Consider the following 18,178-nt stretch of genomic DNA (forward strand, 5'->3'; position numbering starts at 1 on the left):
AAAAAAATATCAAATATATCTAAAATACCGTGGGCGGATTCGCGCGAAGCATCACAACCAGCTGTTGATTTATTTACAGTCAAACGACATGTCGTTAAACGGTAGTTTTAACGTTTATCATTAACCTTAGGCCCTTGTGCTGCGGTCTCTTGTCTTTCGCCGCGATGGGTATTCCCAAGCTCTTGCTCTCTCACCTCCGCCGTTCTCGTGCCGTCTCCTCTCTAAACTCTCTCTCTCGTGCCTATGTTTCTCACTTCCTTATAAACCCTACCCCGCTCCTCTCGCAAGCTCCAATTCCCTCTCATAATCCCCGCGGGCCTCACTACGCGAACGCATTCACTTCTTTTCATTTGTTTAACAATCGATCCTTCTCGACTCGATCAGATGACGACTTGGAGTTTTTCGCCGACTCAGTTACCATGTCTGGCGTCGAGTCAAAGCCTCCAGAATTTGCAGTTAATGAGGTTGCCGAAGCTGTAGTTAAGGGTAGCACTGGCGGCGAGGAGTCGATTCTTCCTGTTCGAGCATTGATTTCGTTGCTTGATGGGTTTCATGATCTCACTGGCTTGCCTTGGTGAGTTCGTATTGTTTGTACCCGCTGTTTGGTTGCTGAGGAAGCGTAAATGAAAAGAAAAGTTTTTTTTTTTGAAAGAAAAAAAGGTGAATACAATTTCGTCTTTTTTACTTTTCTGCCAACGATTCTGCAGGTGGATAGTTATTATTACAGCCACAGTATCTATGCGAGTTTTGTTGTTCCCTTTACTTGTTCTGCAACTTAACAAGTTGAAGCGGATATCGGAGTTACTTCCAAAATGTGAGTTTTCACTGTTTCTTTTCTTCTGCAGCCAAGACACTGTTTATGCATTACTATATTGCTTGATAATAGTTTCATGACGTTGGTAGTGTGTATTTCAACTTTTCTAATATGAGGAGAAAAATTTGCTTGACATTTTCATGACATGGTTTCTAAAAACACTTTTTACTTTCTATTTAGTTTCAGAAGTTTAAATTTAGCCTGCTATTAATTTTCCAAATCATATGTATTTTTCTTAGTGCCTCCTCCATTTCCACCACTCCTGTCAGGAAAGAGCTACATAGATCAAATTTCACTATTTCGGAAGGAAAAAAGGGCACTTGGCTGCCCCTCATTTTTATGGTTTATTGCATATGTCTCTGTCCAGGTACAAAGACGACTCTTTTTTTCCACATGGAAATTAATTTTGATATTTGATGGAAATTTTTGGTCTTTAAGGAATAAGCAGTTCTCTTTGAATGTTATGCAGTTTTAGCAACACTAAACTACATGCATACTGGATTAGAAATGAAAGATGAGCAAATTTCGAAATCTGCACATATAAGCTAGATTATAAACAAATCTCAGTTGGATGTGAGAGTGTCAAATTTGAGCAGTAAACTTTATTACTTTTGGTGCATGTATAAGAGAAGTTGGTACTTGTCACGTGCTCCTATCTCACAAAGATCATCCGTCCCGCATTATCTCACTTTCTTTTTTGAGAATGCAGTTTATTTGTTAATTTACTAATACACCCTATTTAATCTACATTGAAAAAAATTCATTCGTTCCAAGAATGTTTTAGTAACACAAGTTATTTAGTTTTTAATGAAGCAATATGAGTGATGAAAAATTTCATTCCATGGTATATTACGAAAGATAAAGGAAAATTTATTATTTTTAATGTTGGCCAGTGTGCATGATCCTACATTTAACTATATTAACTACTTTTTCATAACTAATATAAAAACAGAACTAAATTTATCTTTGAAGAAAATAGCACAGAACAGTTTGTATACCTTTTTCTAGGTGTTGCACATTTCATTTATTTATTTCTGATTTCAGCCAGTAAGAAGCGAATGCTGTTCACCCAATGTATATTGATAAAAGCTTACAAATAGGTGCAGGCAACTTTGGCCTTTACTGGATTGTGATATGCTTATTTTAAGGTTCTGTTTCCATTACCACATGAGAAAATTACTTTCTTTATGATATAAGGGATGCTGCTATGGAACTTGAGGATTAGTCCCAAGTTAGAAACTTAGAATAGCTGCATAAGTGTAATCCTTTTATAACAATTAATGAGGCAACGAGCAAGGTGAGAGCAGTTGTTATACTGTTACACCTGTGAGTTTGTGTGATTATAGCAAGAATGAAGGTTTGAAGATAGTTTATGGATAGTAAAGCGGAGGAATTCTGTGAGGTTACTGAAGTGTTATTACAAACATGAGAAACAACAAAGTCTGAACCTTGGACTACAGTCGACCACATATATAGCTGAATGAAAATGAATTTTCTTATCATTAAATCTTGTGTTACTTTCAATTATTTCAGGTGCCATGCTTTCTTTTGTGGATGACCAGTATTCGACGAATGTCTTTGGATCATCATCCTGGCTTTGACTGCGTAAGGAACTGGCATCAATAAATAGGTTATAAAAATTTATATTTATTTTCCTTGATGTTGGTAGAAATTTATCATTTGGTGTTGACCTGTGTAAGGGACATTGAATAGCACATAAAGAACCTTTTATCCTATTTTATTAATGCAAAGCACTTGCAACATATACACATTTAAAACATGGAATTTGTCTTCTTTTCTTTATGACATCAATATTGCCCGATGCCCACTGTTGTCAAAATATTACGATTTTCTATTCAAAATCAATTTCACAATAAATCAATTTGAATCTATGCGGCAAATCTTAAATGTACCTAAAACTTACGATTCTTGATTTGTATCTTTCGATTCTCTATTCGAATCTATATCATAGCAATTTAAATATATAGGGTAAATTGCAAATGCATCTGAATTGTGATTAAATGGAAAGAATTAATAGTAAATCAAGTGAATTTATATGAATCGACCGAGTTTTCACCTGATTCAATCAATTATTTACAAGGGTTTGCCCTAAAATTTAAGATCTCATTCATTTTTGCCACAAGGAGTGTACATAAAATCTTTCCTTAACTATTTTTCTTTCACCACCTATTCTTTTCTGTCTCCCTTTTCTTTCCTTCCTTTTTCTTTTTAGTTCCTTCAATAGTTAATGGATTTTGTTATTTTGTGCTTTGTGCAAATAGGAAGTGAATCACCATCTCTGCTTTGGTACCGAAGTATCTCCTGTTTGGTCTCAGTATTTGTCTTATTAAATTAACTATTGTTTTCAGTGAGTGGGGAAACTGTATTGTGTTAAGTTTGAAACTTCATAATGTGAACATATCTAATATTTATCTTTGTTTGGTACATGCGAAATATGTAATTTCATGGAGAAGTGTTTAACCGAGTTCTGCTCTTTCAAACGGTTGATCGCATTTATAAGTTCCTCACTTTATTATAGTTGCTATTGAGAATTTGAAATATTGTGTGTAATTAATTACAGGGTGGTACTCTATGGTTTTGGAATTTGACTGAATTACCTCATGGTGTTTTAAGTCCAATCTTTCCGCTGCTGATTGCTACTTTGCACTACATTAATGTTCAGGTAATCATACTCTTATCAGTCGTGACGTCCTTTTCTTTTTGAATTGTAATTAGATCCCTCAGAGGGTCTTCTAGTAACAACGATAATCTGCTTTTTGCTGTGCACTTGGAGTGTCAGAGTGTTGAGTTCTATCCTAATCACTGATATATGGAAACCAGTTTCATGTGGTGTAGGAATAATATAATTGGATTAACTTAAGTGTGCATGAATAATAATGTTCTAGAATTTTAATAATTCTCTACTAGTTCTTCACATAAGCTTGTATTGCATAATTGTAAAATTAGGAATTCTTGATTATGTGGCTTATTATGATTGCAAGAATTGCTGCGTCTGAAATGTATATTTAACTTTCTGTCCATATCTCCCTTTTGCTAGATTTATCAGTTTTTGGTAGTAGCATTTTTTATGCCTCTCTCCTCTCTATGTTTGCTAGATTTCTTATAACATAGTTCTCCTCCCCCCCCACCCCAATGTTATCAACAAACCAATCAACCTACAAGCTTAATCTTATAAATGAGGGCAAAATATAGTTTAATAACTCTATCAAATGTTATTCACAGAAAAACTGCAAGCTTCTACTGACTGTTTGTTTATTCTTTTCAGCTTTCTTTTGAGAAATTTTCTGTTCAGAAAACAGGCGGATTATTGGGCTTACTGGCAAAAGTGGGTAGATTGTAATTTTTTTCTAATTAATGTCATGGATATCGCATCTTGTAGTGGTTGAATATTTTGGTTGATAATTGAAAATAAGTTTCCTTATTATGTAATATTTTATTTTGCACAAATAGTTGAAGCTTTATTACTTCTTATTACAGTACTACAAGAAGTATTTGGATTTTCTATCACTGCCTCTGGGTTTCATCAGCTTCTGCATTCCTCAGGTAACCTTACATTTGTCAGTCCCTCCCCCCTTCCCTTTTTCCTTCATTCTGATTTTTGAATTCAAGTTGGAAAGATGATGCTTTCTTTTGGTATCAACTGTCTTCTCATCTCCTTGGTGGAGATTGACAATAATCTATATTTTCTCCATTTTGCAGGGAAGTCTGGTCTATTGGGTCACCAATAGTTCATTAAGTGTTATCCAGGTTTGTCATTACTCTGCCTCCGCATTTCCCTGTATCCCCGTGCTGTATAGAGATGAGTGATACATTTTTATAAACATTTTCAAGTACCAATTATACAAGGCATGCATGTCTTTTATTGCTTTATTTTTCAGTTAAAAAAAGATAATATTGTTTAATGCATTTTTAACATAAAGTTTTCAATAGAATTTATCTATGGATGACCAAAAAATATGTGTTGTGCCAGTTCCTAATGTTCAGTTCTTTCTTGCTAGTTCTCTGATTTCATTATTTTGAGGCCATGGAAGTTAGTGTAACACGAGAAAAGAAACCACTCACCATTTAAAATGCTCAAGTATGATTGCACTTTGTAATGGCTTTGAGGTGCAAAAGGAGATGTATAGATTCCATTGGATACATCATATCTTACATTGCGAGTATCTTTTATTATGTGATTTATGGTTGATTTGCAAAAGGACTGTACATGATCTGGGTTTGGAAAATTTAGTTTTTATCCCTGCTGGCTATCATTTGTAGGCCATGAGAAGAAAAAAGTTGAGTTATCACATGAGCAGTCATTTTCCAAGAATGCAAGTAACTTGGTGGGTTTTTAGCTCCAGATTGTCATTTATGTTGCACAAATCTGTGTGTTTTTACATGAGACATCTAGATCTATTTGTCTTTGGATTCAATAGTTAAGTCAGGTGCCCTTATACCAAATTATCATCATCATTCATGCTGTGTCAGGTTATTGCTCATTTGGTTGGGCTTTTCAGATACGTAACTTGAAGAGATATGAACACTTTTTTCACGTCAGAGAACTTAAGACAATTTTAAGCTTCTAAACGATTTTAAAATGCATCACATTCTTGTGTGCAGCAATTATCCCTCAAACATCCCACCGTACGTGCAAAGTTGGGGTTACCAGTCAAGGAATCTCAGGCAGAGGCAGAAGCAGAAGAGTCTACAGAATTGGGTATGTTAGAAAGGACTTCTTCCAATTCACCAAGCAAACAGGGCAAAATTTCAGTGGAAAATTTAAGCCCCAAGAAACTGCTTGCTGTAAGTTGCTAGAATAAAGACTGATGCATCATTTGTATTTTGGAGAGGTATTAACGTTTTCTCACTTATTTGTCCTTGACGCTCTTGACAGCTCTCAGTCCAACTTGTATCTGATGGTCATAGAGAAAGAGCAATTCCTTTGTTACAGTTACTTGCTCCTTCCTTAGTCTTCTTGTTCCTTCTCCTCTCTCTAGAGTCTAGATAACCAACGTTATTCATGGTTGGTTCATTGCATAATTATCCTTTGCACGCAGGCTGGCAATTCAGAAGGACCCTAACTACATTGAACCCCTGCTTGTTTTGGGGCAGACTATGCTGCAAAAAGAAATGTATGCAGAGGCTCAAGAATATTTGGAGCATGCTATTTCCAAGGTCTGTACATTTGTGTCGCCTCTTCCATTCTTTTCAAGGTTTGTCTTGTTTCAGAACTTCTCCATGCATGATTGTGATTGTTGTGGAACTTTGAATGATGGCATTTACATTCCTGCCCTCTCAGAACCTTGTATATAGATTTCTTAAGCACATTTTAATGTTTACGTGCCATATTATACTTACTTCTTTAGCTTATCTCTAACCTGTACAACTATTAATCACAAGTGATTTCTGATTTCATCAGATATTTGTTGATGGCCATCCAACGGAAGTTAAATATGCTGATTTTGTAATTCTTGCATCTCAGTGGGCTGGTGCTGCCTGTATACGGCAGGTGAAACTCTGGAATACTTTGATTATCTCCCAAGTCAAATGGATTGCATAAACATTATGAAGTTTGTTAAACAACATTCTAATATTACAAGTATTTGGACATAAAATGGTTTGTTTTTCATATCCGTTCTGCTTTATTGCATTACAGGGGAAGAATGCAGAAGGAATGGTGCACCTAGAAAGAGTTGCAAGTTTAGAAGAGCCAGAGGATCCAAATAGCAAAGTACATTATTATAACAGTTTGGTATTCCTTGCAAGGTATGAAACTAATGGCCGCCTTGCCAATGATTACGACTTGTTGCCCTGTTTCTTCAGTATATCTTCCTGTAACCAGTTTGTGCATAACTTGGATTTTTTTCAGTGCTTTAGTCAACGAAGGTCGTAAAGCTGAAGCTCTGAAGTACCTACGCTTAGCTGTTGCTTATAATCCTGCTTACAAAGAATTGCTAGAACAATGTGAGAATGAAGACGAAGAATTTGGCAGTGATCTTGTCAACAGCAGGAGAAGAGATTATTAACCTCTTGCAATTTTACAAGATAATGTTCATTCTTTTGCTTGAGTTGATTCCTTTGATTTATCATTGTACCTTATAATAAAACCAATTGTTTTAAAGTTATTTGACATAATAATAATAATTTTGTTTTGTTGTTCTTACATACAAGAGGTGGATTGACACTTGGCACTTGTATTTCAATATGACAGAAGGAGCCCTCACGTTAGCTTCATCTTATTGTCGCAAGATTAAATAAGTCATATATAAAATAAAATAGATTAGGGTGAAAGAGAGAATTAATTTTACTTATTTGAACATGGTAAAATAGAAAAGTTGTTTCCTTGTTATCCCTAAATATACAAAGTGAGAGAAAAGTTGGAATAAATCTTATTATTTACCAATTTCAACCAAAATACAAATATGAATTGTTTTCTTTTTCAGAATCCTTTTTAATCAGAGTCAATTTTATTATAAATTAATTTAAAATTATTTATACTAAATATGAGAAATCTAAGTAAAACAGGAATACACTTGATGATTCCCCATAAGCCAGCCTCATTAGTTACGGATCCAAGCAAAACACTTCTTAAATAATATATATTTTTTTTAATAAATTGAAATTATATGATAATATATTTTTCTTCTCAAGTATCTTCGCATTAAAATCCGCTTAAACATAATCATTTAATGAAAATTAGGATTTTAATTACATGATTTTATACTAAAATATTCAGTTAAATAGCCAAAAATTTATCAGCAGGTTTGTATAATATACAAATGAGCTGAGAATTAGGATTTGTTTGGTTTATTAATGTAAAATGGAATAAATTTGAGTGCTATGTGAACATTCCTTGCTTTTCTTGAAGACACAGACAAAAGAAAGGAAAGGAAAGGAAAGGAAAACATTTCTTCCCTCGATCTTTCCAAGTAACACTTAGAAAATTAGATTTTGCCTTTTATTGGTCCAACTCTTTTACCAATTACCTACAAAGGAAAGGAAAACTTTCCCTCCTTTGCTCCGAGCGAGAACAAGACTCATTGGAATCCATCTCAACTCAGATGGCGACCTGTCCTCGAGGGTTCATCACCTACAACGCCACCCTCTGCGCGTGCCCACCTGGCCGCCTCCTCAACCGCACCTCCAACACCTGCTCTTTGTTCACTGCTAGCTCTGCCATTCATACAGAAACCGGAATCGCATATTCTGCTTCTTTCCCGGAGACTATCTTCTCTTTTGATTCTATCAAGAAGTTTACTCAGTCGCAGGCAGTCTTCTTGGAAGCTACTTCAGTTATGCTGATCTCTTGGCTTCTTTTTTGCTTATTCTTGAGGTTTATGAAGCTTGGTGATGGTAGAAATGTTTGGTTTAAGATTAGGTGGTGGATTAGTCGTTTGGATGTTTGCTTTGCCACTAGGCATTGGCTGGTAATTCACTGCCATGTTTATTAAATAATACACGCATATTGATTTCTTTTCTCTTTTTGTTTATGGGTTTTGAGCATAACGTTTTTTTTATTGTACATGCTGATAATTTATAGGTGATATGGCATGCCTTTTTTTCTGCTGTTAAGCGTTTTTAGTGTTTTACACAAGGGGAAAAAGTAGCTTTTAGAGTTAGTGTGCTGTTGCATATTGGTTTTTATTCTGGTTTTAAATTGGATATATGTTTGCTTGTTATTTTTCTAGCTGCAACCTACTTTAGTGAAAGTTAATTGTACGGCCATAGCTGTTTGCTTGATGCTTATTTTGGGAATAACTGAAAAATTAAACTTTCTAGCTCTTGAAATCCTTGATTGACTTCTTATTTGGTGATCAGATATGATTGCCAGGTATTTTGGGAAGATCTATTATACCGTTACTGATTCTGTTTAAGCAATTAAGCTTCAAATATTTTTTTTTTTTTGGTTCAGGAAGGGGATTTCCCAGCTTTTCAAATGAGTTTGACCCATTGCTTCTAGTCATGGCAAATTCTTCTTTCTTGAACTTTTTTGATTTCATCTGAAAACTTTCTTTTTGCGTATCTCTTGTCAATCTTATTTTGTTCTTGATATTGCAATATGAATTGCTTTGACTGGTTTATATATTTATTTATGTATTTTTGAGCAGGATGATCAGCAGGTGGTCGTGAAGCGAAAAACAGAACTTGGTGGAACTTTTTCTATGGCAAGTTGGATACTATTCATTGGTCTTTTTGCTGCGTGAGTATATATGTTAGAATTCCTTTTTTTAAGCAAACAGTTGCTATTTCTTGATGCTAATGTGCTATGTTTATAAATTGCTCAGAATCTGTTATTATGTCAACATATATTGACTTGGCTTTTCAGTTTTCCTCAGGTTGCTTTATCAAATCATATCAAAGAGAACCATTGAGGTGCATAATGTGAGAGCAACAAATGCACCCGATTTGGCTTCTTTTGTCAATGACATGGAATTCAATGTAACCACTGTTTCTAGTATGAGCTGTTCAAACTTGCATGGTCTTGGTAATTTGGTTACAGGGAATCCTGGCTTTATTGACTACAAAGTTGTCAGTCTTACAAATTTAGTGAATTACACCTGCCAGAATACAAGTACAGGGCCAACTCTAACTTTTAAGTGTAATAACTGCCAATTCAATAAAGATTTTATGTATATTTCCTGGGAATTCGTTGATCTTCCAAATGCTCCTGCCAGTGCTGTTGGTTTTCAGTTCAATCTTACCATTAGAAATCATGTGGATAAAAGGCATATCAGTGTGGTTAGTGGTACACTAAAAAGTGGAAGTGCATCAGATGATAGTCCAGTTACATTCAGAGGGAGGGATCCCAACGTATTGAAATTTAATTTGTTTCCTCAAATATACCACAATGTACGTGATCTAAGGCTCATCCAACCTTTATTTCATGAGTTTGTTCCGGGTTCATTTTCTCGTGATGCAACTCATCTCCAAGCCTCCCTCCAAACTTCCAGTGATGGACTAATAAACACCACACTGTACGTCAACTACCTCTCTGCCTATCTTGTTGAGATTGAAAAACAAAACATAATGGGTCCAGGTAAGTGAGATGCAACACCTTTTTGTGCCTTTGTGCTTTTATACTTTGCTTGCCTTGTGATGACACTTTTATGCTTGCATCTTTGATGAATTTGACTCTTTTTTTTTGACAATATGATTGCACATTATCCACTGAGGCTTTAAAAGTATGACTTAGAGAGACCACAAATATTGACATCACTTGCAGTTCCTGAGTTGGTTTGGTTTTGAAGACTCAAATCTCATTTGGAATTTCTGTACAGAAAAGAAAGTTTTTGGCCTTTGTTTTCCTAACAATGCCCTTTTATGTGCACGTAAAAATTAGATATGCCCTTACATTTTGCTGGTCAAGCTACATGGTTGAGTGTCCTAGTACTTTTTAAAAAAAAAAATGCAATGTTCTATTTTACAAAAATCTTGTTTTATTTGTAGAACAGTTATGTGAAAATTCTGTAATCTTACCCAACTCTCTGTTCAATGCAGTGAGCTTCCTTGCAGATCTGGGTGGCCTATATTGCATTAGTATTGGCATATTTTTCTACTTCTTGGTGCAAGTATGATTCTTGTTCCTTTTAGAGCTGTCTTTTTATCCTTCATGTCATCTATTTTGGTAATAATTTAAGAAATCCAGTGGGAGAAGAATATTGTTATTGAAAAGCAACACATGCATACAGATGTAGTGCCTGTGTCTAAACCCTAAGAAAGTTAAAGCTTGCATTGTTTAATTATTATTAGAGTGTGAACATAATCTGTACATAATTAAAGGAGATTACATAATGACTTAATAAGGTCTTGTAATCTGTATATAAACACACTTATTTCAATAGAGAAGATACACAATATTGTCCAATTGTTCCTTGTTTTGTTACATGGTATCACAGTCTCTTGGCCTGTTCTAGCTTTGGGTTCTTAGATTTGTACTAAGATTTTTTTTTTTTCTGGGCCTCCTTAGAGAAGGAGGCTGTTGTGTTTGAATCACCTCTTCCGGTGAATATCTCGTCTCACCACCACCCTAGGAAGAAGCGCAAGAGGATTTTCGGCCAATCCTCAAAAGACTGGTGATCGGGCGGCAAGTGAGTGGGTCTCATGCGCCGTTCGTTATTTCTGCTGCATATTTCACGTGCTGGTGAGTGGAGGCGCGTGGGACGTCCGTTGGACCTCTCGTTTTATCTCCAACATCGCCTCGACATTTTCGGCCATCCTTCGGTACCTTTTCTGTCATCGGGCTTTGCTTATTACAGGATCTTTCTTTTAGATAGTACAATACCTTTCTATTCTGTTTTTGGTATTGTTTGAGGCCTTGTTTGGGTTTGTATTTTTTTGTTCCTATTTGAAGGCAAGTGTTGTGCCTTGTTTGGATCTGAACCTTTGATCCTTTGTATGGTACTCTTCTTGTTGTGAATCTTAACATGGATACAAGTAGTAAGTCCACTCTTGTAGCTACTATTGCTGAGACAGGTAAAATTTGCCTTATCTTCTCTTCACACAAATGGATAATTGATTCTGGTGTCACAGATCACATGACAGGTAATTCTCATATTTTCGCCAGCTTTCGATCTCATAAAACACCATTTTCTATTACCATAATTGATGGGTCAACTTATAATATTGAGGGATCTGGGAAGGTTAAATCTACTTCTACTATCCTAGCATCTGTGCTAAATTTACCTAATCTTGCTTTTATTTTAATTTCTGTGAGTAAACTTACTAAAAACCTAAATTGTTGTGTCTTCTTTTTTCTTGATCATTGTCTCATTCTCATTGTGTCATTCAAGATCTTGTGACGAAGCAAATTATTGGTAAACGACATGTCTCTGGAGGAGACATGAGTGCCTCAGTTTGTTGCTTGCTCTAGTATCGTGTCTTTGTTCGAAGCACATTGTCGATTAGGACATCCTTTTTTTACCGGTTTTGAAGAAGCTATGTCCTCAATTGTATGAGGTATCTTCACTGGAGTATGAGTCATGTCATTTTATTAAACGTTATCGAAACTCTTTAAGTCCTAGAATCGATAAACAAGCCGAGTCTCTTTTTGAATTAGTTCATTTGGATATTTGGGAACTATGTCCAGTTGGATCTAAGACTGGATTAAGATATTTTGTCACTTTTGTGGATGATTTCTCTATAATGACTTGGATTTATTTTATGAAGTATCGCTTAGAAGTATTTTCTCATTTCTCTGCTTTTTGTGTTGAAATCAAGACTCAATTTAAAGTTTCTGTGTAAATTTTGCGAAGGGACAATGCTAAAAAATATATGTCAGAATCATTCTAGACTTATATGACTCAACATGATATTCTTCACCAATCATCATATGTTGATACACCGGATCAAAATGGGGTAGCTAAAAGGAAGAATCAACATATTCTTGAGACTGCTCGTGCCCTGTTGTTTCAAATGTAAGTTTCTAAGCAATTCTGGGCTGATCCATGCTTCCTCATTAACTGTATGCCCTCCACAGTACTCAACGGTAATACTGCTTATAATGTCATGTTTTCTAAGAAGCTAATATTTCCTCTGGAACCACGTCTTTTTTGTAGCACTTGCTATATTCGGGATGTCAGACCTTAAGTGATTAAACTTGATTCTAAAGTTTTTAAAGTGTATTTTTTGGAATATTCTCGCCTTTAGAAGGGGTATCGGTGTTATTCTTCAGACCACAACAAATATTTGATCACAACAGATGTAGCCTTTTCCGAGTAAATTCCTTTTTATCATGTTGCACAAATCTCTACCGGTCAGGAGGAGGATGATGAGTGGCTCATCTATAGAATCATATCTGATGATGGGAACTCTTTAAGTGTGCCTTCTACTGCACAATCTGATGGTAACATTCTTCTTAGTACTCAGCCTCTTGTTAAACCATCCGTTGTTCAAGTTTACTCTCGGAGACCAGTACCTCATGATGCATGTTCTTTACCAGAATCTTCTTCATCATTGGATCCACCACCGAGTGGCTTTGACCTCCCCATTAGTCTTTGTAAAGGTAAACGATAGTATGAGTTTACCTATTTTGTTGCTAATTTTTTTTCTTATGATCATCTGTCTCCTTCTTCTACCCTCTTAATTGTCTCTCTATATTCCATTTCTTTACCTAAGACAGTTAAAGAGGCCTTGAACCATCCTGAATTGCGTAATGCAATGTTTGAGCAAATCAAGGCTCTAGATGAAAATCATATTTGGGAACTAGTTGATTTATCCTCTGGCAAGAAGGATGTGGGTTGTAAATGGATTTTTGCCATCAAAGTCAATCTAAATGATTCCATAGCGAGATTTAAGACCCGTCTTGTCGCTAAAGACTACGCACAAACCTGTGGCGTTGACTATTTGACACATTTTCCCCTGTGGCCAAAATGACCTCGGTTCGCTTGTTCATCTCCCTAGCTGCTTCTCAGCATTGGCCTTTACATCAGTTAGATATCAAAAATGCTTTTTTACATGGTGACTTTCAAGAGGAGGTGTATATGGAGCAACCATTTAGAGAGCGTATGGGAAAGTCTATCATTTGAAAAAATCTTTGTATGGTTTGAAGCAGAGTCCCCATGCATGGTTTGGCAAGTTTAGTGAAGTTGTTTAAGAATTTGAGTTGGAAAAAAGCAAGTGTGATCTTCTATAGAAATTCAAATACTGGTATTATTCTCCTTGTTGTGTATGTTGATGACATTGTCGTTACAGGGAATGATAGTGTAGGGATCTCTTCTCTAAAATCCTTCATGCATGCGAGTTTTTATACCAAAGACTTGGGTTAGCTTAAGTATTTCTTGGGAGTTGAAATTTTAAAGATTAAAAAGGGAATTTTTCTGTCTCAAAGGAAAGAAGTATATCCTTGACTTACTTGAGGAAACTTGGAAGTTGGAAGCTAAACCTTGTAACACACCAATGATTCCTAATATATGTCTCATAAAGGATGACGGAGACTCTTATGATGATCCAGAGAGATACAGGAGGTTGGTTGGAAAGCTGAACTATCTTATGGTGATGACTCGTTCAGATATTGCGTTTGCAGTAACCGTTGTAAGGCAATTCATTGCTCTTACGGTGAAACATGGGGTTGCTCTAGAACAAATTTTATGTTATTTGAAAGGGATCCCAAATTCAGTATACTCTACACTAATAATGAACATATTGCAGTTGAGTGTTTTTCAAATGCTAATTGGGCTGGATCCAAAAGTGATAAAAGGTCGACTACAGGCTACTGTGTGTTTGTTGGAGGAAATCTAGTGTCTTGGAAGAAATCTAGTGTCTTGGAAGAATAAGAAGCAAAATGTGGTATCTAGATCCAGTGCCGAGTCAGAATACAAAACTATAGCTTAATCCACTTGTGAGATTCTATGGATAAATCATGCGTTGAAAGAAGTTAGTTTGGATATTGTGTCACCCGCGAGACTTTAGAGTGATAATCAGGTTGTTCTTTACATTGTTTCCAACTCAGTATACCACAATCAGATTAAGCATATTGAAATTGATTGTCATTTCATCCGTAAAAAAATTCAAGAAAATTTAATTTCAACCAGTTATGTGAATACAATAGAACAACCGAGTGATCTACTCACCAAAGCATTAAATAGCAAGTTGGACATGATAAATATCTATACTCTAACTCGATGGGGAATGTTAGAGTGTGAATATAATCTGTACATAATTAAAAGAGATTACATAATCATAGGCTAATTTATACTAATTGATTGATAGAGGATTTTTAAGAGTTACTTTAATAAGATCTTGTAATTTGTATGTAAACACACTTATTTCAATAAAGAAAATACACAATATTATCCGATTGTTCCTTGTTTTGTTACAATTATTATGTCAAAAGATTACGAGTAGTAGATCTTCAGAGGCCAACTGATAAGGTTCCAACAGATAGCTTTCTAGTTTATGTTGAATCCTCTTGGAAACACAAGCCCTACTGTTTGAATCCCTTTGTAAATTTGTATGTACCGCAATTTCTGCAACTGGTGATTGTCCAAAAATGCAATGCATGTGTGTAACATAATGCCTAAGCTGGAAGTGGTAAAAATAGTGCTGCAAGTGGCTATGCAGTTTTACAGTCACGATGGATTGAGGTGGGTTGTAAACTTGTCACGTTGTGGTCAGAGTCTCATGATGGTGGTGGCAATGTTTATGCGTAATTTTTAAGAACACTCATCAAGGCAGATGTAATATCAACCATCAGAAACTAAAATAATTTTCGTGTAGAATAGAAAGATGCTTGAAAATGTAAGAATAAGTTCTTTTATGTTAGTCTGTGGGTGATTGTAACCGAACTATGATAAGAAGTAAACTTATCAGAGGAATACAAGTTATATTGTATTATTGTTGCTTGGTTGTAGTGTGAGTACAGAATAAAAAAACTTCGCAATGAAGATAGCACCATGCGAAACATAAGACATCGGCTAAAAGCTCAAAAACGCTGGGATAAAGTGAGTACCCTGCGGAAGCAGCTTGTTTTCCACTTTGGCAACTTAATTTGATATTCAATTTTATTTTTGGGTCCTGTAATTCACCTAACTGATATATGTTTATATTCTTCCAATAACTAGTTGAGGAAATATGTAATGTACACATGGGGCTGTGGCAAATGGGCTGATGACCTTGAGAGCAGCAAACAGGGATCCAGTTGCAGGTTTTTTGTGGCACCATCTGTTCGTGGCAATGGATCCCTATCATCACGAAAGAGGACATCACAAAGGAGAACAGATGGTATCCGTTTGAATAGACGAATTAGCATACCTAGTGAAAAGGTAATTTTTGTTAATTGCATTTGTGCTATCTGCACTAAGGTTGTTTCAACTGAATCCCTATCTGGAGCTTCTTTTTCTCCCCTACTCTTCCTAAATCACCTCATGTTTAATTGTGCAGAATGTTGTTGAGGGAGACACCCATACACAGAGAGTGAAATCATCTGTAGCTGGATGCACAGTGAACACTGAAGGGAGGTTCCCTAATTCAGGGGCACAACGTGTATGTTGGCTTTTTTCCCCTTATCACCCTATCAGCAAATTTTTACATGTGTTGCAAATGCAAATGGAGCTCTTAGAAGAAATATGTTCTCACCTCTTTTCTCTTGTCACAACATATATCCATTCTAGTACACCATTAATTGAACCAATTACATTGTTGATGCAGAACCAAAAGAGAACACTCAGGGGGATGAGAAAAAGATCTCAATTCTTTTTTAATTATAGCCTACTAATTCTAGGATTTAAGATTCCAAACAAGAAAATAATAATCAAATACTAATTAGAAATGTCAAACAACTCGACTTACTAAATGAAATAAATAATATATATTTCTTCCTAAATTTCTAGGTGTCAATCCTGCATCAATAGGTGTCTTTGAACTTGTTAGTCAGAATGTTTCCATTCTATCATTTTATTTACTACTTCTCTCCTCCTCCTCTTCCTCCTCTCTCTCTCTCTCTCTATCTCTCTCTCTCTCTCTCTTTCTCTCTCACACACACACAGACACACAATTGATAAACTGTATGGTCCGCTCTATGAAAAGTATCCAGCTGATGTAGTTAAAACATTTGATTATGAATTATTTTCTAGTATTTTGTTAAGCAGAAATTTTGCTGATCCTAATCAGCTTAGAAGTTTCACACTATTTATGGCTTTTCCAGTCTCTGATAGGTGAAATTCTTGTCTCTTCAAATGATGGAACACAGCATTCAGTTGGTTTATGTGAGGGAGATGCTTCACAGTCTCATCCACATTCAGTTACTCATGATAATGTCATTCCTTTGCCACCTCCACTAGGTACTACTAGACATTTCTTCTTTTCACATTTTGGTTTATTTCCTTCTTGTTACATTTTCTGTTAAGGACAGAAGCAGGCTATTTTGCGTTCTGAAGAATATAAAGAATTAAAATGTAAAGCAACAGAAACTTCAAAAGAGCTTAAAAGGTTCACATAGGGCAGTTCTATTCTTGTCGAACTAGCTAATAATTGCAAAGGTTGCATACATTTATACCAGGAAAAAAGTTTGCTTTTGGGGAGAGATTCTGGGGAATGGAAGGTCATGCAAGCGTGTAGGCTAGTGGTACATAGGTTGTTCCCCTGCCCAAAGAAAGGAAGGGTGAAGCAAAATGTTAGAACCATTTACCCAGTGCAATGTCCATAGACCATTGTTACAAAAAGAGATCACAGAGATATCTGTTTTGTGTTCAATATTTTTGGTGGAATAGTGGCCTTATACTACGGCATTGTTTTTCATTTTTTTCATTTTGTTGACAGACCTTCTTGGGGACCTTAATGAAATTAGTTTTTTATCCATAGAAGATGAAAAGAAAAGTGAAAAAAAAAATAGAGAAATAAAAAAATTACTATATAATGTAATATGAAACGGTAACCATCATCAAAAAAGGATTTGGCTTTAATTGTCATCTTATATTATGTGGTTACCTGGTGTTAGGACACCAAGTAAAGGATATAATTTACCTGGTTATCTTGTATATTGGTAGTGTAAATTTCCACCTTAGTTGCATGTAAATAATTTATAGGTCCACCTCAAAGCTTTCTTCTTAGCACATAATCTTTAGTTATGATGGGATATAAGCGTTTTACAAAATCTTTGATTAAGCATTTCATTTGCTGGTTATTGCTACTTTTTTAATCACTCCCCTTGTGTAATGTGTAATGCTGTTGCTTTGTATTGCAGAATTCAAGGGTGGATCTGATGTAGAGATTTCTGATATCCAGAAGAATCTACAGAACTTGTACAACTACAATGTCATTCTGAGGGAAAAACTTCTTGCTACTCAATCATTGCTTCATACTTTAACTTCGAAATCTTCTTCTTCCTCGTCAGGCAACCACACTTAGCATGGTAAAGTTAAAAAGCAAGTTAAAGAAGTTATTCCACACTACTCGGACAACCATCAGAGCTTTGTCAATAGTGTCTGGAAATGTCTACAGAGTTGGTCCTCAGAGAATTATTTGTCTACTAATCGCTTGAGCATCAGATCCGTCCTAATATTACTTGATAGATAACACTTGAGGCAAAACCTGACTATTTTTGAGGCCACTCCTCCAGGAACAAAGATTGAAACTTTCACATGGTACTGCAATTGGGTTTGTCCAGGAACATGGTCTTTATACAAAGGACAATTTGTTGGGGCGAGGGATAGTAGAGCTTTCATTTATTTCTGGTTGAATGATTCAAGGGCCTTGCCCTTATTTTCAGTTGTGGAATTGCAAAAACATGCAATGAACGATTTGCTCTTGCATACTTGAGAGGGGAGGGGAAAGGGGGCGCTGATTTGTAATATGTTGTAGTTAAGTAGGTTTTTTCTGGTTGCATATTCTTTACGAGATTGAATATTTCATTTTTTCAAGTTTCAT

General features: G+C 35.6%; 2 protein-coding genes across 4 annotated transcripts; both read left to right on the forward strand.

Moving 5' to 3' along the window:
- Nucleotides 1-130: 130 nt before the first annotated feature.
- On the forward strand, nucleotides 131-6,980 carry LOC110623766 (ALBINO3-like protein 2, chloroplastic). 2 transcript variants are annotated; one of them, XR_002489328.2, is made up of 14 exons: nucleotides 131-574; nucleotides 708-814; nucleotides 1,054-1,181; nucleotides 2,348-2,419; nucleotides 3,396-3,497; nucleotides 4,101-4,160; nucleotides 4,313-4,378; nucleotides 4,535-4,582; nucleotides 5,438-5,620; nucleotides 5,712-5,767; nucleotides 5,875-6,030; nucleotides 6,237-6,326; nucleotides 6,474-6,583; nucleotides 6,687-6,980. XR_002489328.2 is itself a non-coding variant. In XM_021768786.2 (14 exons), the coding sequence occupies exons 1-14, from the start codon at nucleotides 165-167 to the stop codon at nucleotides 6,841-6,843; spliced, it is 1,707 nt and encodes a 568-aa protein (XP_021624478.1). In that variant the 5' UTR covers nucleotides 131-164; the 3' UTR covers nucleotides 6,844-6,980. The 2 variants fall into 2 exon arrangements, 1 of the variants encoding a protein (XP_021624478.1); XM_021768786.2 differs by having other exon boundaries at nucleotides 5,875-5,992.
- Nucleotides 6,981-7,665: 685 nt separating this feature from the next.
- Nucleotides 7,666-18,171, forward strand: LOC110623035. 2 transcript variants are annotated; one of them, XM_021767860.2, is made up of 9 exons: nucleotides 7,672-8,244; nucleotides 8,926-9,017; nucleotides 9,154-9,854; nucleotides 10,316-10,386; nucleotides 15,166-15,255; nucleotides 15,376-15,576; nucleotides 15,695-15,796; nucleotides 16,458-16,593; nucleotides 17,496-18,171. In XM_021767860.2, exons 1-9 carry the CDS (start codon nucleotides 7,879-7,881, stop codon nucleotides 17,657-17,659), a joined length of 1,923 nt encoding a protein of 640 aa, XP_021623552.1. In that variant the 5' UTR covers nucleotides 7,672-7,878; the 3' UTR covers nucleotides 17,660-18,171. The 2 variants fall into 2 exon arrangements, with proteins under 2 accessions (XP_021623553.1, XP_021623552.1); XM_021767861.2 differs by lacking the exon at nucleotides 16,458-16,593 and having other exon boundaries at nucleotides 7,666-8,244.
- Nucleotides 18,172-18,178: the final 7 nt, after the last annotated feature.

The sequence above is a fragment of the Manihot esculenta genome, chromosome 9 (assembly GCF_001659605.2).
Source record: "Manihot esculenta cultivar AM560-2 chromosome 9, M.esculenta_v8, whole genome shotgun sequence".
NCBI classification, from domain to species: Eukaryota; Viridiplantae; Streptophyta; class Magnoliopsida; order Malpighiales; family Euphorbiaceae; genus Manihot; species Manihot esculenta.

Excerpts from the sequence above, each read along its gene's own strand:
- LOC110623766 (XM_021768786.2), top strand. The coding sequence starts at position 165 with ATGGGTATTCCCAAGCTCTTGCTCTCTCACCTCCGCCGTTCTCGTGCC. Across the intron at positions 1,182-2,347 it reads TTGCATATGTCTCTGTCCAG|GTGCCATGCTTTCTTTTGTG; the intron begins GTACAAAGACGA and ends CAATTATTTCAG. Across the intron at positions 5,993-6,236 it reads TGGAGCATGCTATTTCCAAG|ATATTTGTTGATGGCCATCC; the intron begins GTCTGTACATTT and ends TGATTTCATCAG.
- LOC110623035 (XM_021767860.2), top strand. The coding sequence starts at position 7,879 with ATGGCGACCTGTCCTCGAGGGTTCATCACCTACAACGCCACCCTCTGC. Across the intron at positions 15,797-16,457 it reads CTAATTCAGGGGCACAACGT|TCTCTGATAGGTGAAATTCT; the intron begins GTATGTTGGCTT and ends TGGCTTTTCCAG. Across the intron at positions 16,594-17,495 it reads TCCTTTGCCACCTCCACTAG|AATTCAAGGGTGGATCTGAT; the intron begins GTACTACTAGAC and ends TTTGTATTGCAG.